This window comes from Bicyclus anynana, chromosome 21 (genome assembly GCF_947172395.1).
Source record: "Bicyclus anynana chromosome 21, ilBicAnyn1.1, whole genome shotgun sequence".
NCBI lineage: Eukaryota > Metazoa > Arthropoda > Insecta > Lepidoptera > Nymphalidae > Bicyclus > Bicyclus anynana.
Window position 1 is genome coordinate 6485350 of NC_069103.1, and position 21752 is coordinate 6507101.

The 21752-nt window shown below is 36.7% G+C and overlaps 1 protein-coding gene across 4 annotated transcripts in view; it reads right to left on the minus strand.

Annotated features, from left to right (window-relative positions):
- The window catches only part of LOC112056973 (papilin), a 130030-nt gene that overhangs the window by 51549 nt on the left and 56729 nt on the right, over window positions 1-21752 (minus strand). For all 4 annotated transcript variants that reach the window (XM_052888029.1, XM_052888030.1, XM_052888031.1 and 1 more), the window contains exons 2-9: window positions 8210-8285; window positions 4248-4432; window positions 3589-3732; window positions 3051-3201; window positions 2518-2641; window positions 1936-2016; window positions 1372-1547; window positions 582-714 (exon numbers count right to left, since the gene is read on the minus strand). In XM_052888029.1, coding sequence (XP_052743989.1) covers window positions 582-714; window positions 1372-1547; window positions 1936-2016; window positions 2518-2641; window positions 3051-3201; window positions 3589-3732; window positions 4248-4432; window positions 8210-8285 — 1070 coding nt within the window. The remainder of the gene's footprint in view (window positions 1-581; window positions 715-1371; window positions 1548-1935; window positions 2017-2517; window positions 2642-3050; window positions 3202-3588; window positions 3733-4247; window positions 4433-8209; window positions 8286-21752) is intronic.

Sequence of the window (21752 nt, forward strand, 5' to 3'; positions counted from 1 at the left end):
ATAAATATTATTCCATCTTTACAAAATAACGCCATCTTAGGTCTTAGTCTTAGATAGCCTTGCACAATATCAGCTTCTGCCTATAATTTGATTACCGTGCAATAACCTTAAACAGAAAGCGTTTACAGTTGTATGTCATGCTATATATTACATACCAGCATCATGCACAGCGCTGAATTTCTCTCTCTTTAGCTCTCTAAAAACTGATTTTTTCCGACTAATTGTATGTGCAAAGGAATATTGGTAATTTTAAATGAATTGGGAAAATATTTTAAAAAGGGAAGAAAAAAATGAACAGTGCTATAGACCACACGATTGGAGTAAAACTTCTTTCATAAATAAAAAACAAAGCGCTATCTATCAGCCTCAGGCATAACTGCAACAGATTCCAATGCACAAAAAAGGATTGTTTCAAAGTTCTTTAAGATCGCCATCTAGTGGCAGTTTAAAATAACAAAAACTGTTTCACTATGCCTGTAGATGGCAGCATAAATCTCTCCCTCTCAAGTCCCAAGTCACACGTAACGAATACTAAAATAAATTTAACTTAAATAATATTATGTAGGTATATGTTATAGTACCTCCACCGCAAGTAGCGTTGCACTCTGACCACTCGTCGAACACCCAGTTGTAGGTCTGGTTGGGAGGCGGCGCTAGTGAAGACGGCACGCTGTACTCATATTCAATGCCCACGTTCTCCTCTTGCAATAAAATCTGTAAATAATAGAATTTATGAATAACTACAACGACCGCGATTATATTCATTACTTTTTTAGAAGTTAAGGGAACAATTTCGTCAAACATGATTTTTGCGTGACTTCAATCATTTACGCAGTGCACGCAACGGAAGCTCCCAATTTTTCTTGTTTTTGCAACATTTCTCATTGATACTTTATTATACAGCCTATAGACATTAATAGTTAAGTGGACTATCCAACACAAAATTAATTTTTCTCAAATCGGGCCTATAGCTTTGTGGCACGTCGCTATTCTTTCTACAATCGTAAACGCTTCGAAATTTAAATAAAAAATGTATGGCAATGACATGCTACGCATGCTACATGGTTATAGGCCCAGTAGTTCCTGAGATTAGGGCGTTCGATCGAACAAAAACACTCCTCAGCTTTAAAATATTAAAGTAAATTACAGAGTGTATGAATTTAAAGTAGTTTATCAGGATATATTATCGACATAATTATTTTTAATGCAACCCATATTAAAAATATGTCAAATAGTCTTTCGTCATATTGCAATATCATTCGATTCCTATGGTGGACCGGCACGGATGGCATTAGCACCTTTAAGTCCGCCAACGAAACGTTCGCTCCTATTACCGACTATGACAATGATGACAATTTTAAAATTACTCACAGAAAGGTACAGAGGTTCAGTAGTAGGGCCGAGACATCTCAACTTGTCGGGCGCAGCGAGTCCTTGCTGACTTCTCTCGTAATGCCACAGCGTGCCCGCGATCATTAAGCTTCTGGGGAAGTCGATATGGTACTCCCCGTTCAGGTAATACACATTATCTGACTTCGCTCTCAAAGCTAAAACGTAAATACGGTAGTGTTAACCCTAACTAACGCTCGTTATAAACTGTCTCTTCGATAGATGACAATAGAGATAAGGGCGTGTAGCCAACGTGGATTCTCTTTCTACGATCGCTTCGAATACTAGAAAAATGTATGGGAATGACATATCTTGATCACGTGACCTGTCGCAAATGTCATTCCTATACATTTTTCTAGTTTTCGAAGCTTTTGCGATTGTAGAAAGAGAATCGACGTGCCACTTGGCAGAGGCAGCTATGTTTCCGGTTGCGCAGGTAGGTCGACATTTGTCTTTCTCTCGTCTCCAGATATCGCGTGGTGCGTATTTTGTAACGTTATGCAGCGAGTTTTTAATTGTATATTATATATGTATGCATTTAGTTACCTAAGTAATTACTAGACGCTCTCACTTCTGATATTATTATATTGGTAGCTCCTTGTGGTATTAAAAGAACATCGTTGTAACCTGAAACGAAAAATATATCTTAGTATATTAATGAATTCTTATCCATATCATTGAATTTTTCTTAGAAGATTACTTGAGAAATCTTTGTCTTATATTTGAAGAATCTAGGTAGATTAAGAAACTTAAGCTAACTTATCCTATAGTAGATTGGTACTAATCTGTGTCTTGTCCTAGTAATTATATATCTCATGCCCACGTGGAATGGTGGCAAGAATAGTGGCATTTCCGCGTTGGACAGCCAGGCTGATCCTTTGCGTAAAAAATAAGCCAGTCCTTCAATCCTATCATCAACTGTCCGCGGCGAAATATCTCAAAAACAATTTTTTTCACCGTGACTCCAATGGTCCATGGGTTTTCACGGTAAAATTCATGTTAATTAAAAAAATTAATTCGGTTTAGAAGATAACAAGTTTCAAGTTTCCTATGGCTTTCAGCTTTCCTAAAAAGGAGTAAAAGGCTCTTGGTCTAAAACAGTTTGTATAATGAAAAAGATTCACCTACCTAATCTAAATTCTATGCTGTCAATGATTGACTTATAAGTGTGACAGTTAGTGCCGTTGCCCCGACATTGTCTGCATTTGTCCTCTCGCGCGTTTGAGCCCAGCATCATATCACAACCAACGGGCTGTGGGATATTAAGAATATTGTTAATTAAAACTTATTAATTTAACACGTTCACAGTCTTTATACAAAGTTATCTTATCACCCCACAAGTCCCAATAATCAATAAAAGAAAATTCAAACTATGAGCCCAAGTTGGGCTCACTGGACTGTGAATATGTTTAGTGATAGCTAGTCAAGTGACTGCTTCGCTCTTGAAAATTGCAGGTTACACTTACTCTCTATATCAGCCTATGTAAAAAGATTATTATAGTGAAATTTATTAATAACTGTTAAAAATCTCTGTCCCTGTAATTTAACCGGTTTTCATACGTTTCAGATCGGAACACAGCGATGCTGCTTTCTCATTAAAAACATAGCTATACTAAATAAGGCTTTATATTCAACATAATCAACTTAAAACAAAGGTTTACCTGACACACGCCATCTACGCAGACATCGAAGGATTCATCGTTGCACCGCGTACCGTCCACAACCTTGGGCTGCTGTCGGTAATAGAACCTCTCGCCGTGAGGCATGCAGTTGAGTTCACAGGGGTTCGGGGACTTTGTATAAGGTACCCACCTGGGAAATTTATTTCTAAACTTATTTGTAGGTAAAGATCCTTGCAAGTAAGTTGAACAAAAAAAATTCAACATCAACGTGACGTTGACGTGGATTTAACTCAAATTTCATGTGTTTTTATCGCACGATTTTATCCCTCATTAGCACGATATTTTTTTTAATGGACGTTAAAAAAGCGTTCAAATACAATAAATGCATTCCCAAGTATAAGTTCACACGACAGCGTTTATAAAACACAATGCTTATTTTCGAGCAGTGATTCATTTTAAATTTTGGACGTTAGAAATAGACCTTCAGTTAACTTCATACTATATTTGAACGCTTTTATAACTTCCGTTAAAAAAATCTCTTGTGCGAATGAGGACTTAGGGTAAAAGTATCACTAACCAATATTTATTGCCCTTAAACAATTTGTCGTTATACTCGGCGCACTGCTCGGATCTGTAGTCCCCGGCACCGTCTGGACAGTCTTGTGTCTGGCAAGAGAAGTATTTGGTGTCTCCTCCCGTGCACTGGGGCTGACCGTCTGAACTGGAGAAAATAAATTAATTAGGCATTTTATCTGTATCATCCATGTCCAGCTCACGGTTAAGAATGAGTCTCCTTTCAGAATGAGAGATTGGAACCTACGCCCTCGGATTCGAACGCAGAGATCATATCCACTGGGCTATCACGGCCTATTATGTTCCTATGTGACTTTACAAGTTAACCCTTGACTACAATCTCACCTGATGGTAAGTGATGATGCAATCTAAGATTGAAGCGGGTTAACTTGTTAGCAGGAGGATGAAAATCCACACCCCTTTCGGTTTCTACACGACATCGTACCGGAACGCTAAATCGCTTGGCGCTACGTGTTTGTCGGTAGGGTGGTAACTTGTCACGGACAAAAGCCTGCCAGCAGCCAGACCCAGAACAATTAAGAAAACCTCAATCGGCCCAGCCGGGGCGACCCCAGGTCCTCCATCATGTAAACCCACCGCGCATACCACTGCGTCATGGAGGTCGTTGACTTTGAAATATTAAGCTTTTCTAGGACAGCGTACCGATTGTTACTGCCGAGGCATATCCTCTTCTGCCGCGCGACTCCTCCGCCGCACGTGCGCGAGCAGGGCGACACCTCGCCCCACACTGACCATGGGCCCTCGCCCTCTCCACCGGGGATGACATACGAGGCCGGCAGATACAGCCCGGCGCCTTGCCGCCTGTGTCTGCTCCGGTGACCGTTTACCTTTAACAGAATATAATACAATGATAGAATACTAGCATATTTGAATTAAAACATTTTCAATCCCCATGCAAAGTTATCTAACCACCCCACAAGTGCAAACTAATTCCTAAGTAGGTACTATGAGCCCACATTGGGCTCACGGACTTGTAAGGAGAAATATACGTGAGCCCACATTGGGCTCATTGACTTGTGAAAAGAAACTGGCAACAGGCCACTTTGGGATCACTGGACTTGGAACGTGTTAAACCCTGCTCCAATGTGTTGGCGGGCTTAGAGTGATAACGTTAAATTCTTTTACGATCAGTTTATGATGTTAGTGATATTGACCGGTACGTGCACTTGTAAAATAACTGTTATAATTATAACTTTTGCCAACAATTATTTATATAATTAATAAAATTAATTGGATTTAATTATCGTTCACGTGTGATTTAAGTATTCAATAGTGAATATTGAATGCACTTATAAGTAACTGTGAACACTTCAGTTGATGCTTGCATGTTTTGTTATCATTTGACTCGTTTTGTTCGCTAGCTTGAGAGTTCTGAGTGTTCTGAGTGTTTCAATGCAAACATTATATTGTATTTCTTTAGAATTTAGAATTCGTTAGTTAGAAGCGACATTCTCCCATCTGTTTGGGATAAATTAAGACAGCCATTATTAATTATTATCGATGATTAAACTGTCAGAAGATCTTTAGGCAATATTATATTTTTAGCATACTTTTGATAATTATTAATAAATATGGGTAAAGATCACTTCTAATTTAAGTCTACTATTTTACCAAAACCGTAAAATAAAATAAATGTCACAAGTAAAGTAAAGGCAACCTCGATGTGGAATTTAAATTTATTAACAAACAAATTTATAGTTTTAAAACTGTTTTTTTATACACGGTGCTGGGGAAATGTTCAAGGAACGTGTGTTCTAAAATAATATTTCTTTTGTAAATAGAATATGTCACTTTTTACGTATTTTTAAATGCAAGGATAGATAAAGGCGTGTGTTACATGGATAGTCGAAATTATTTGAATTACATTGTATATAAACAAAAAAAAAATATTTTTTTAGTTAAAAAAAAAATATTAGTTATGCAGTTTGGCTCCTCAACTCGTGTTGAGTGGACTCGTCAACACCTTGAAGTTATGGGAAATACTCCCGAGCACCCTGTATAGTATAAATAATAAATGACGGATCAACGACAGACAAATTAACATGGTCTCCGAGGTACGGGTGTAACATCATCACGAAAGCAGTGATCATAAATAGACTAAGAGGTTATTGTTCTCAGAGTCCATTATTTTCTCGTCTAGCTCTAACGAACAACAATTTGAATCGATACAATTACTACGAACTAACCGAATCCTATTGATATACGATGACAATGTGTCAAATCGATAACGCGATTCGCAATAGAAACAAATGTTTATTACACCAATTAGTAATAGCTAAGGAGCTAGTGGAAATTTCAATATACCCTCGTCATGCGACACGAGAATCATACTATACTAGCAGATGTCCGCGATACAGTCCGTGTTCAAATTTATTTTCACAAACCCCATAGGAACCAGGGCTTTTTTTATGTGGGCCTAGCATGTGAACAAGTGAAAAGTAATAGACAAAATGTCCACCAATGACGGCGGAGTTGTCACAGTCCCATCTCTTTCGTCTTAACGCAATGAAAGAGATTTTTTCAGAGAGAAGCGGTTTTTTCCAATCTAAATTTCTATTTCAAAAAGTGGAGGAGTAACGAAGAAAAACGCACACTAAACCTTCGCCATATATATTTTAATCGCGACTCTGTTTGCATAAAATTCTGTTTTTTACTCATGAATTTTTTCGGAATATATAGTTATAGAATAACGGTATAGACAAAAATTTAATTCAAAGGTTACAAACATACTAAGGTACTTTCGCAATTATAATATTAGTATGGATAGTGTAGTGTGATTCTTAAAGCCACAAAAAAAAATAGTAGCTAGCTCTAAAGATGTGTCTTTAATTATTTTCAGTACCTCATAAATTACTATAACAATAACCTAATAAAAATTACAGGTAGCTACTACACTGATCATAAAATATTGTAAAAATTTGGCATCAGCTCCTATACTATAATAGATTGTCACGTAGAGCAGTGAAGGCGTAAAGTTTTATTAGGATTTATAATAGACTCGGCAAAGTCAAGGCTGCACGGTCAGTCACTGTGGTCGACGAACTTCCTAATTCATAAACACTACAATTTTCAATCATACTATTTTATGTTATTACACTCTTCAAAATGTTATAACTATGTAGCTTTCATATATACATATGCAACATAGAGGGTATTTTAAAACACGATAATAAATAAATAAATATACTTAAACAATACACATCACTATCTAGCCCCAAAGTAAGCATACAGAGTAGCTTGTGTTATGGGTGCTAAGATAGTTGATATTATAATATTAATATACAATTATATACTATATATAAATACTTATATAATGTATAAATACACACAGACACTGGAAAACACTCATGCTCATCACACAAATATTTTCCAGTTGTGGGAATCGAACCCACAGCCGTGGATGCAGAAAGCAGGGTCACTACCCACTGCGCCACGCGGCCGTCAAATCACGATCACTGGAATAAATATTGAATTATTTTAATCGATACAGGATGCCCGTAACTCTAGGACTATACCTATACTATAAAAGAAAATTAATTAAAAATGTCTAAGGAAGAAGTGACATAACATGAATATTTTCAGAGTAAAAAAATATTACTTTTCCAAGCCAAATTAATTCATTGATAAATATCATGAAGTAGCTTACTAGTGGAGTGCGGAGTACCAGTTGCAATATCTCGTCGATATTGACAGCCTTACCACTACGATTACGTATTTTAAAATGCAAGGATAATAAAGGCGTGTTTTACATGGATAGTCGGAATTATTTGAATTACTTTGTATGAAAACCTAAAAAAAAATATTTTTAGATAAAAAAAATTAGTTATGCAGTTCGGCTCCTATAAGTGGACTTGTTTGGATTTTCAGTTTATCTAAATTTTAGTCAGTCATTTTTATTTCAGTTAGTTCCCTACCCGTTGTATTGTGTTGACTTCTAGGCTGTTGGATCAAACTTTGCGCCTATATGTATGACAGGTAGGTTGTATTTAATGTGGTTATCGTATTTTATCAACAACAGGCTATTTTAACAGCCAACTACAGGGCTCTAAGTATAGGGGCACACCACCAGTGGAGTGCAATTCATAGATGGAAAAATACACTGCCTACCATGTTGGACCACAGAATACATAGTTGGACAAGGAATTTTCCAATTTTTACTTATAGTGCATACCCTAGTTAAAAACCTTATGCACGCCACTGCACACCTCTCTGCTCCATTGCGACTTGGCGAGCCTTGGTCATATTTGAGCTTGTAACGATCACTATCAGATGTAGTAGTGACTGGTATCGGCGGTTTTAAAGTCAAGTCACGGGCGTGTAACGACCAACTTCTAAACTCTAGGCTTCTACGTAGGTTTTTTTAAACCAACAATAAGTCAAAGGCACGGGTGTGTAAAGACCAACTTCTAAACTCCGGGGTGATACGTAGTTTTCTTTTTTTTTAAAACCAACCAACCATTCATATCGCTAGTTAGAACTCGACACCCGGTCACCTAGCCTTACCTTACCACAGGGCTTTCGAGACTGTTGAGATAGACTTTTTGACCCCTGACTTAAAAATAGGGGTTTGACTTTTAGGTATGTTGGCGTAATGTTGTACTTACATTGTGTTTAAAATGATGTCTTGATGTGATCCACGGGATACAATTACATATTACGATGGCTGCTATAAGCAGCGATCTGTGAACAAAAAAAAACGTTTTATTCGAAGATAAAAATGATTTGAATTATATTATCATCATATCAGCCGATGGACGTCCACTGCGAATCCCTGTGACTCGATTGATGTCGTCAGTCCTCCTGATGGGGGACCAACATTACGTTTTCTAATGCGGGGTCGTTATTGAATGATTTGAATTTGACGACCTCCGTGGCGCAGTGGTATGCGCGGTGGATTTACAAGACGGAGGTCCTGGGTTCGATCCCCGGCTGGCAGATTGAGATTTTCTTAATTTGTCCAGGTCTGGCTGGTGGGAGGCTTCGGCCGTGGCTAGTTACCACCCTACCGGCAAAGACGTACCGCCAAGCGATTTAGCGTTCCGGTACGATGCCGTGTAGAAACCGAAAGGGGTGTGGATTTTCATCCTCCTCCTAACAAGTTAGCCCGCTTCCATCTTAGATTGCATCATCACTTACCATCAGGTGAGACTGTAGTCAAGGGCTAACTTGTAAAGAATAAAAAAAAAAATGATTTAATTATACATTCAATGCGATATTTTTTAATTATCAAATTCTAATTCTAAAACTCAGCACTTTTTAGTTTAAAATTTCTATTGTTATTGTCCGATTCAATTATCATACTATTAGACCCTGGACATTATATAGATACTTACATACCAGATGCTACCAGCCTTATCGTAAAAGTAGCCAGAAGCAATTGAGGAATTCCTATAAGTTCTAATAATATAATTGAAAATGTATCTTATAAAACAAGCGGGAATCAACTGACTCTTAATAAAAAGCTTTAAAACGTGAATTAAGATTGTTTGACTTAGATAAAAGCCCTCTTTATCAGCAGACCTATCACAACACTTAAGAAATCCAATTACGTGATGCAATGGAGGGAAAATTTTAAATCAGTATATACGAGTTCATCAGATACGTTTATCAACTTTTGTAGAATAGTTTTAAAGGGATTCTTTTTTTTGCTCGATAGCTGGTATGTTGTGTTTTGATGACCCATGATCAAGAACGCATCTAAGAGAATTAACTATGAATAATAATTAAGAATCTTGGATGGGTATACAAAACTACATAATAATTAGACTAAATATTTTATCAGTACGTATAATTCACTTTGAATTGAGCCCAATTTTTTTTCTCTCATTTATTTATCCTTTTTTTCTAAACTTCTAAAAATGTTTATAAAATACAAAACACTGTTAAAAATTTATAAAAACATCGAGCCCTTCCGTTTCAAGGCATTTTAGTGCTCAAGCAACCGGTGGTTAGGGCTCCAAATTGAGGAATTTTCTCACAATAGGCATCGTCTCAAGAATCCTTCTGTATCCGAGCCTTGATCTAACAGTCAAGCGAAAGCTTCTTAATGTGTTGGTCGAAGCTTATATTAACGTTTATTTTTAACATGGCAAATTCCCTTCAAAATTAAGCGTATAGTCAATATTAGATGTTCTTTCTACCATAAAAAGTATCACCGGTGCACCAGCGGTCGTTGAACTTTATAATAATCAGCTAAGTCCAGGAGGCGACAAAGGATGCACGATACTTACTAACTGTAAGCCTGCGCGTGCTTTGACGATAACATCTATTTGAGATTATCGCCCAACAACCGCTCTATTTAGAACTCGTAGTTTTCTCGAAATCGAGTCGATTCGAAGAGTTAGTCGAAATTGTAGACGAATATATATATAGGATACATAGTCTAGGTAGGTCCTATTTCGAGAAAGAGGTGAACTGCCGATTCCAACTCGACTGCGCAGTATTCAAGAAACTCCGCGATATCTTTACGTCCAAAATTCTTCAGTGCCTGAAGACGAAAGTTTTCGAACAGTGCGTGTGGTCAGTGAAGACCATATTATGGAAGTAATTCAAGAAAAAAAACCGGCCTAGTACGTGCCAAGTTAGCACTTTAATCCCATGCAGTGCACAAAAATATAGGAGAGACGATAAAAAATTCATCCTCACTTTGCATGTAAGGAAGGAATTTAATTTTTTAAGAAAGTAGTATATTTAAAATTACTTAAAAAAAAAACGTCCCATTTGTTAGTCTCTTCGGGCCCTAGGTCTTTCAATGGTGACTGAATCATTCTGAATAATTTAATTTGTTTAATGCAAATGAAATATGCGTCGAATGAATAAACATGATGATGCCATGCTATATCCATGTGTCATATTCATGAGATACTAAAAATGCTGGCCAAATCGTTAGCACTTTAACAATAGATGAATTAGTTTTGTTTAGTTGGCCGTGTATACTCTAGTGTGGACATGTGCGGAAACAATGACTGTATAAATTCTTATAGAGTATCCGAGAGCTCAGTAAACCTCGCAAATCAACAAGCCAGCGTATGAGATGCTAATAAACGTTTGCATTGCATACTTGTGCGGAGCATTGTGGGTATAACGGTGTTCGTATGTTTTACGCACTTACAAGTTAACCTAGAGTCATAGCAGTTGGTAGAAAACAAACTCCATTGAAGTCTTTTAAAAAATAGGACGGATTACAGGGGCCGCTTACGTGTGAAAATGTAAACTGTAATCCACAATCTGATGCTTCCCGGAAAATAAAGCCTAAAAAAACTGCTAAAAGATTTCATTTTAGAAATGACATAAGTCAAAAACAATCTGTATTTTTCCTGGGTTAAGCGTGCACCCAAAGGTTGGAAACACCATACATAGCGCAACTAATTTTGATTCAGGGCCCAACTAAGGCACGCTACGGCACTGAGTACTCTACACATAAAGCATGTAACAAACACATTCGTATATGTCTACTATCCTAGTAACCCTACAACAATAAACGAGTACAACCTCACGCATGGCTTGTTCGATAAGTCACATTTTTATTATTACACGCTTTATAATAATATTTTGGTCCAAAAGTTACAATCTTAGCACATGCCAGTAGCTAAAGTATGCAGTGGGTGGGTAATGGTGGAGAATAGTTGGTACTGAGGTAGCTTAATATTTAGATATGGAATTAACAAATCATCGCGTGGGCAGTGAAAAAACTAACAAACCAAATTCGGCTGGTGTAAACTTAACCGAGAAACTTAAAATTAAATATCAGTTTACTGTAAAAAAAATATATATATAAAGCTTAAAAAAATAATACTGAGCGTCACGAGGCATTGGCATACGAGATTTTCTTCTCACCATCGAGAAAAATGCTAAGCAGATAAAATCGCATTTTGGCAATTTTTACATACCCTTCGTAACTGTAGGCTTAAATTCATATTCCACCTCACAAATTGTCACAAAAATATAAATATTTTTTTTATAATGTCTATAATGTTCTAAATAGTATAAGAAGAAAATATTCCTTTTTTTTCGATTTGCCATCAGCATGGCTATTCTCTAACGTTGTTTTGTACAACTCGCAAGTGCGAGTTTCGATTTCACCGGCATCTTTCTCATTCTATAGTATCGTGATAAATAGAGATATATGTGAATACGAAACTCGCACTTTCGAGCTATAAAAATATCGTTTACAGAATAGCCTACCAGATAGGCAACCTTACGCAGCGTAAAAAACGAATTTTACCGTATGAGAGCTAAAGTAACTTTTCTAACTTATCATTAAGACTTAAGTTAGAAATGTTATAACCCTTCTTGCAGTCGGGTAAAAAATTAACTTTTACTGTCATTTCCGAAGGTTTACGTTTGTTACATTAAAAACATTTAATTTACTGCCTATCAGTAACAAATTATTGATTGTTGTACATACTTTCTTGGAAGTAAATTACATCACAATACTGTTAAGTTAACAATTTTCTATGAACTATTACATGCGGAAAATTGATTTCTTCCGCGTCGATAGAAAATTGTGGATCAGCCACTTGGCAATTGGTCTTGTAATGTCAATGGAATCAAGATTAGTTTATTTCTATGAATCCATATTATAGATTTTACGCTATAAATAGTACCTAATAACCAATTTTAAGTTTGTTTAAAATTTTTTGCGGGTCGCCTTAACTGAAGTACCTAAATAAGTAACTGCTTTGTAAGATGGATTCAATCGAAGTTCTCAGTACTCAAAATAGGTGCACTCTCTATTTCCTCAATATCAGTCCGATAGAACGACTGATCGCAAATATCGGTCAAAGTCAAAAATTTAAAAAAAAATATTCAAAAGGTTAAAATTGCACACTTGTGCACTAAAATAACTCCTGCGTACATGGTTAATGGCCAACTCGAATCTAATTTTGAAAATTGGCCGCCGAGGCAGAAAAAAACCAAAAAAAAAAACAGATCAGTCGGGTGCATAATTTATTATTAACATACGATAGTTATCAAGTTAAACATTATAATTTTGAGACCACTATACCTTATTGATGCAGATTTGTGGGCCAAAGCTCCAATTTAACTGGACACTTGAGTGCGTTTTACTGAACCATTATGATGATATATAAAAATTTTAGTAAAAAAAAAATCAACCGACTTTCAACACAAAAAAAATACCTACCCGCTAAACTAAAAATTGAAAAATAACATCGTACTACCTTCTGATCAGTTTGAATGCGGTGCCAAGCCAATGCACTAGTCGTTTCTACGATTTTCAAAAGTTCTCCTCGATTTTTCCAGGATGCCATCATCAGATCCTGACTTGAAAAAAATGGGACCACTTTGGAAGAAAATTTAACTTTGGAGTTTCAAAATCGGCCTACAAACAAATGACGGAAATATTTTTTTTTTTTTTTTTTTTTTTTTTTTTTTTTTTTTTTTTTTTTTTTTTTTTTTTTTTTTTTAATTTATTTGGGTTAACAAACAGTAAACGATAAGATTACAATTCAAAAAATTACTGACATTAAGACTAAATCGTTAACCTACACCGATAACCACAGATTAATATAATTAATACAAGAAAAGTGAAATATTAAAAGTGAAGTGATATTGAAAGATTAAGCTACTTATACATTAGATTTTAAATTTTTTGTGACAATTGTTTTTTGAATTTACTTGGACGAGTATATTCAAAAAACGAAATATTGCTGGACATACCATAAAAAAAAATCGGTTAAATACCAAAAACTTCAACAACTAGGACATAGAGTACCATATCAAATGCCATGGTCATAATGAACTTGGCATTGCAAACAGTTCCGCAGGATGCAACCGAACACGCCACGTAACGGATCCGACCATCCGACGGGTTAATTAGCCAGCACAAGGACTGCTTTATAATCAAGTATCAAAACTCATCAGTGAGTTTTGGTCCTTTTTATTTACAAATTAATACGGAATGACTTGGCGGATTTGGCGAAATGTAATATCTAAAGATGATTTGTAAGTATTTTTAAGGAAGTATGAACATTTTTTTTGTATCATTCATTCGATGTTTTTATTAGTGTTTAAATAAGTCTTTAAAATTTTTAATATGAATTTTAATCACAAAAAAATATTGCAATGGCGCTGGAGCAATATTGGTTGAGCGGCGACCCCCTACTGAGGGTGGAGAAGTTTACTTACCCCGCCTCATTTTATCAATCTATTTTAACGGTTAATACAGGACCAGCAGGCTAATTCACTAACTTTGACGTATACGAAAATGAAATTCTATGTAACAAATTCCATCCGGTGCCCACTGACAACCTTTCGAGGATATAATACAGTAGGTAGATGACATTTAATGTTTATTTTAAACCGACTTCAAAAAAAGGAGGAGGTTCTCAATTCAACGCGTATGTTTTTTTTTCATGTTTGTTTCCTCGTAACTTCATTTTTAACCAATTTTGGAAATTCTTTTTTTATTTTAAAGATTTAACTTCAAGATGACATTTAATTTTCGTGAAAATCGGTTCAGTAATTTTGTGTTGAAATGAAATTGCCCGTACTGCGGCGCTTTCGTTCACAATGTTAGGACACACTAAAAAAAAAAAATTAAAATATTTTCTGAACTCGAAAAATAACATCGTACGTGCTACCTTCTGATCACTATAAAGACGGTGCCAATACAGTGATGCATTAACCTCCTTAAAAGTTAGGAACCATCATGATATCTACTCCTTTGCGGGTGGCTAGGTGATGTTTGATTCTAAAACGATTACTATCAGATTGTAATGATAATGACAGGAATCGACAGCTTAACGTGCTCTCCGAGGCATGGGAATCCAACAATAGCTCCATCGGCTCTTCGAAATATATCCCCCGCCCATTGCCACTTCAGCTTCGCGACTCGCTGAGCTATGTCAGTGACTTTGGTTCTTCTGCGGATCTCCTCATTTCTATTCGATCACGCAAAGAAACTCCAATCATAACTCGCTCCATTGCTCGCTGAGTAATTTTAAGTATCAAGTAGTAGGTATTTACTACTCGCATTACATCGTTAACGCGGTATTTTGCAAGGCAAATGCACCAAAAACGTTTTGCACCAACTCTCGTTAGTTGCACCAATTAACTCCAAAACTAAATCACGCTCCATTCACGAACACCGAGCACCACTTTGGAACCCCAAATTAATGTAATTATCCCCATCAAGCGCAGCACTAAATTACTGTTGTCTAAATAAAAGGTCAGCCTGATTCCGTATGCACGTTTGGATTTGTTTTTAAAGAAATTCCGATTGTTTTTACTTTATTTAGCAGACGCCGCACAGTTTCTCCCGCATAGTATCCGTTCCAGTTAGAATACGGGCATAAATATAGTCTGTAACATTCACAAATAACGTGGCTTTCTAGTCGTCATCATCATCATCAGCCATGCATCCACTGCTGGACATAGGCCTATTTTAAGTAGCGCCAGCCTGCTCTATCTTTGGCTTTTTGCATCAAATCAAAACCAGCCACATTCCGGAAATCGTCGCTCCACCTAGTGAGGGGGGGGGGGGGATACTTCGCTTACCAAGATGCGGTCTCCACTCAAGAACCTTATGACTTCAATGACCATCTGTCGTTCGACAGACATGACCAGCTCACTGTCACTTCAATGTACTAGCCCTAGAGAGCTATGTCGGTAACTTTCGTTCTTTGTCGAATCATTTATCCCTTAAAGAGATTCCTCTCGAAAACGTACTCTAGTACCCACAACTTACTTCATAGAAAATAATTGTCTAAATGAAGTACACATGGTTAAGGATCTAGGAGTAATTGTAGACCGTACTTTAACCTTTGTACCTCACATCGATATTATTATTAGTAAGGCATCTAAAATGTTAGGATTCATTATAAGAAATGGCAAGGAATTTACAAGGACCAGCACAAAAATGTTACTGTACAAATCATTAGTTCTAAGTATTATGGAGTATGGTAGTATAGCTTGGAGACCTCATTATGCTACTCATATTCTTAGGATTGAACGAGTTCAAAAGCGCTTCCTGTGGCATCTCACCTTTGTGACTGGGAGGGGCAAATGTTTAAAGAGTTACAGTGAGCGATTAAATTTTTTCAATATAGATTCCCTAGAAACTCGTAGAAACAAACTTGACCTAACATTCTTATTTAGAATCTTCAATAATAAAGTCGATTGCCCCTCACTTCTTCAAAGTTTTAATTTTAAAGTTCCTATAAGATGCCCGAGAATATCGAGAAGGAAAGACTTTCTACTTCTTGGTCCCCGCCGATCAACAGTTATGGGTGCAAACTCGCCAATCTCAAGAATATCAAAATTATACAATAAGTTTTATATGTTGGACATTCATAATGGGTCCCTAGCCAATTTCAAAAAGGAAATGCGTGTAGCTATTAATCTATTTTAATCATATTACATTATAATTTATATTTTATTTTTTTTGTTCATTTAAATGTACTCGTATTTTAATGCATGCGGTTTTTTTTTTTCTTTTAAATTTGTATTTATATTCTTTTACCTATGTATAGCTGTAAAACTGTTTAACTTTAACTTTAATTAGTATTATTAATATAAAGATAATCTTATTATTTAGAGCATGTAGTGTTAAGTGGCCAAACATTTTGCCTTGTTACCTATGTTATTAAAATATTATATAGCTTGTAAGAAATGTAAGGTTGTTGGTTAACCAAATAAATTAAAAAAAAAAAAAAAAAAAATTCCAAGCAAGGCTCTCTAGTGGTAAAACAAATTTCAAAATCGGTTCCAGAGATTGCCCCCTACTATACCACAAATAATTATGTATGATCATCTTTCTCAATCAATATTGAGCTTAGGCAGTGTGGCATGTTTTCTGTCTTCATATTTGTTAGAGCGTGGTTGCAATGTAATGAGTTTAGTACTTAATTTTTTTGCAACCGGTGTGTTGTCTAGCTATATAGAAAACAAATATCAAAGTGATTTGCTGCAAGGTGCATCGAACCTTGTAGCAAATCAATATTAGCATTCAAAAAGCACGCGTGAATTGTTAGGTGAAATTTATGACAGGCTCTATTATTACACCCACTGTCATCGATATAAATAGTGATGTCATAATAATGTGACACTATATATAACCGTGATAGCCTAGTGGATAACTCTGCCTCCGATTCCGGAGGGTGTAGGTTCGAATCTGGTCCGAGGCACGCACCTTCAACTTTTCAGTTATGTGCATTTTAAGAAATTAGATATCACGTGTCTCAAAAGATGAAGGATAAACATCGTGATAAAATATGCATGTTCATCATGATGTTTTTCCTTTATCGTCCTGAGAATTTTCTTAATTCTCTGCCTGTGTGAAGACTGCCAATCTTCGTCGTGGACTATTTGGTATAACCCCTCTCACTCTGAGAGGAGAATCAAGCTCAGCAGTGAGCTCTATTCTCACCATCGATCGATCGATCTCGATCATCTTCATGTGTCGATATTTCATATCCTAATCTCTTTTTTTTTATTATCTACAAGTTAGCCCTTGACTACAACCTCAATGTAAGTGGTGATGCAATCTATTAAGATGGAAGCGGGCTAACTTGTCAAGCGGAGGATGAAAATCCACACCCCTTTTGGTTTCTACCAGACATCGTACCGGAACGCCTAATCGCTTGACGGTACGTCTTCGCCGGTAACTAGCTACGACCGAAGCCTCCCACCAGCCAAAGTTTATCGCAGGGTTGTCTCGTATTTTCCACGTCATTGACTGTTACATACACTCGTAACATTACATACGCCGATAAATAAGATGGACGGATATGATGATGGTTTTGCAAAAATAACCCCCCCGGATTAGTAATTGTTTGTTTTCCATGGCATATATTAGAACAACGCTTTTATACATATGAAACAACTACACTAAGAAAAATCGCGTCAAAACATGCTAACATTATTTTTTTTTTCTGTCTGAGTAGGTGCCGATAGCTCCCTGCGGAACCACTACGGCGTCACCGGGGGGGTAAGGGGGCTAACATTAATGTGGCAATAAATACACCGGCAACTCGCGAAACACGTCGATTCTCTTTCTACGATCGCTAACGCTTCGAAAACTAGAAAGATGTATGGATATGACATTTGCTATCGACAGGTCACGTGATCAAGATTCCCGTACATTTTTCTAGTTTAATTATCGTAGAAAGAGAATCGACGTGCCACTTGGCTAGGGGGGCAGTATTGCTGCTGAGTGGCAGAAATAAGCAAGGCAGAAGCACTTTCCCGTATAAGCTCTGGCATGAAAATCTCTACTGAGTAGGTGCTGCCAAAATTTTCATTTTTATGATTCATGATCTACGAGTTTCTTCTTGAAATCATTGACAAACCACAAAAATCCATTCAAATTACATGCCTATTGCTTTATTTTTAAAATGAACATGGATGTACCCACAACGAACCAATAAATCCTTTTTAAACTCATTTTGTCACCAGCCACCAACTATTAGTTATAGGTTGTAAAATTAATGGGATTATATTGTCTAGCGCCATCCTAGACAATTGACTATTTTAAACGGTGACAGAGTTGTTGTAGGCATCAGTCCCAATTTAGGAGTGCAAAAATGATAATCGCACAAGTGTCACATGAGGTCATCACCATGTGAAGTCAGCGGGATTTGTATCGATTATAGTTCTATCCAGTTTCTGAAATGGTTAACGATGTATTGCGTTACTTTACAGTAAAATGGACCGAATACTTCTTTGTTTAGAGTTGTAGATTCAATATTAGTTCTATTTATTTCAAACAAGCGGACGCAAGCGACTTCGTCCGCGTGAATTTCAGTTTTTCACAAATCCCGCGGGAACCTTGGATTTTTAAAGTATGAAAATAACCTACGTGATAATCCTGAGTAAAATCTATATCCGTTTTAAATTTCAGTCAAATCTCTTCAGTAGTAAAGGAGGAACAAACATACACACTTACAAACACAAACTTTCGCTTTTATATTGAAGTTGACTATAAACTGACGCCCCGCGGTTTCAACCTTGTAGTTCCCGTTCCTATGACAATACGGGGATTAAATGTATCCTATGATACTCACAAATAACATGGCTTTCCAGAATCATTCTATCAGGTAAAAACTGCATGAAACCTATTCAGTAGTTTCAAGTTTATCGCAAACAATACATTTTATGGTTGCCATTACTTGTATGCCAAACAATGCAATGACAAATCTCGTGAAAAAAATGAATTTAAATCTCGTACCTAAGGATTCAGAACTAATATGATATAACACTTAACGCCTTTATTCGACGTCAATTAACGAATAATTGTGTTCGATTCAGAGAAGGTTCATTAATCTTAATTAGGAGTTCGAACAAGAAGTTCAATTGCATACAGTTCGGGACTATTATCTATTATTTTATAATATTAACTAACGTATCTATAGTGAAAAGGTCACTCACAAGGCTCCAGCCTTGACTAACAGATGTTTGGATACTGAAAAAGACCCGCAACGGGTACAGTACCAATTTAATGTCATTTTTGTCATTATATTTGTCAATTTGGCTGGTGGGATGCTTCGGCCGTGGCTAGTTACCACCCTACCGACAAAGACGTACTGCGAGCGATTGAGCGTTCCGGTTCGATGTCGTGTAGAAACCGAAAGGGGTGTGGACTCTACTCTAGAATATAAACAAAGATATAAAGGAGGTATTTATGAAAAATTACGGCCACTTCTTCATAATGAAGAAAGACATACATATACATTTAGTTTCCTAATGAAAAACTGAAAGACATAGCTGAATGTTTAGACCAGACTTTAATCATTTAACCATAATGAGGCAAATTTATTAGCGGTTGAAATAAACAAGCCTGGTTAAACAAATCTCTGTTAGCAACTGTTCAGAATGCTTCTGTGAAGTATTTGCTCTGATGAATCACGTATCCCACGAATGTTATTTAAAGGTACCTGCACTAGTGGAATTAAGCAAAACTTGTGTGATAGTTTGTTAGGTTTGTCCTCTAAATAAGTTGCAAATATTAGTAGAGGGGTTACAGGTGACAGACATACAGACTGATTCATTATCTATACTTACTTACTAATTTATTAAAGAGGTAAAAAGGCTCACGGTAGCGGGAACTTTGAGAGTTCTACTACGTGACGTGGGCTAATTTTTAATCGACTTCCAAAAAGGAGGAGGTTCTACGTTCGGCTGTGTGTATGTTTTTTTTAATACAATAATAAAGTAAGCCTTTGACTGTGATCACACCTGATGTTAAGTGACGATGCAGTTTAATTAAATAGTATTCTCACGTTCCCGTGAGAATACGGGTATAAAATATAGCCTATGACACTCACAAATAACGTGACTCTCTAGTGATAAAAGATTTTTTGGAAAAAAAGAAAAGATATAAGAATATATGCAAATATAAAAAGAAATTGTATATTTGCAGATATTATTCTTCCCCACTTTCACCCCCCACAACTTTTAAACGGCTCAATCAATAAACATGTCTAAGAACACATCGCACATAAGTCATCTTTAATACAAAAATACTAAATTGAATTCGCTTCATCCGTTCGGGAGCTATATGCTGACATAGACAGACTGACAAACAGACAGACACGTCAAACTTATAACACCCCTCTTTTTGTGTCGGAGGATAATTAAATTTTGAGTATTACCTTCTCCTCCTGAAATATGATGAATGTTCATATTTCAGGAGGAAGTTTGCTATGCAGACGAAGTCACAAATTTCCGCAAGAATTTTATATTTCTTACTTTCTTACAGTACATTAAATATTTAAACAAATCATTTTACAACCGATCAATCTTTCATTGGTGTTTCGGTGAGTGTTTTGAAGCAGGAATTGATGGTGTGTTTTGTGTTGTTTTTAGTGTTATTTTAGTGTTTTAGTGTTCCTACGCGCGCACCCACGGCTCGTGAGGTTAACGGCTCTGATGACTGGAATACGCGGTCTGTGACTGGTATCTGGTAGTGATCTGGTATTTGGATTCTCGGTTTTGGGCAAACAAGATTTTGTTTTTCTTTGAAATATATTTTATAGCAGCTTTTTGACGGCCTCCGTGGCGCAGTGGTATGCGGTTTTCTTAATTGGTCCAGGTCTAGCTAGTGGGAGGCTTCGGCCGTGGCTAGTTACCACTGTACCATTAAAGACGTACCGCCAAGCGATTTAGCGTTCCGGTACGATGTCGTGTAGAAACCGAAAGGAGTGTGGATTTTCATCCTCCTCCTAACAAGTTAGCCCGCTTCCATCTTAGATTACATCATTACTTACCATCTTTATTGTAGTCAAGGGCTAACTTGTAAAGAATAAAAAAAACTTTAAGACGCTCGCGACTTCGTCCACGTGAAATTCAGTCACCACTGTCATTGGCTATATTTATACCACGTATAGCCAATGACACTTACGAACAACGTGGCTTCTATTAGAAAAAGAATTATCAAAATCGGTTCGAACGTTCCAGAGATTAGCCCTAGTCGTCGGCTAGTCATCATCATCATCATCATGTCAGCCAATGGACGTCCACTGCAGGACATAGGCCTTTTGTAGTTTGCTTCCAAATATCACGATACTGAGCCGCCTGCATCCAGCGAATACCTGCGACTCGCTTTATGTCGTCAGTCCACCTGGCGGGAGGTCGACCAACACTGCGCTTTCTGGTGCGTGGCCGCCATTCTAGCACCTTGGAACCCCAACGGCCATCGGCTCTTTGACTATGTGCCCCGCCCATTGCCACTTCAGCTTCGCGACACGTTGAGCTATGTCGATGACTTTGGTTCTTTTGAAGCGTCGGCTATGTAAAATTTGTACAGAAAGGCAGCTCCTTATTGAGCTGTGCTATTCAAGAAATTATAATTGTATCATCAACTCTAACTGACGATGTCTCACTTTCTTAGAACAAGTTCAAAGGATCTCGAGTCCGCATCTTTGAGATCATTCCGCGGAATCTAAACTTGTTAGGATTTCGTCCATAATTAAATCAGCATAACGTTTACAAGAAGACATTAAAAAACGTACGAATAAAAAAAAGCATATTTCATTTTTCATAACTTTTAATAGCTACTAGTTTTGTAACTAAAATTTTGTAAAAAAGCTCGGGACATAGCTACGAGAACATAATAAGAGAATTATCCCTTATTATTTTGTATTGGCTGTTAAATGTTTTTACAAAATATATTCATCTGTACTTCAA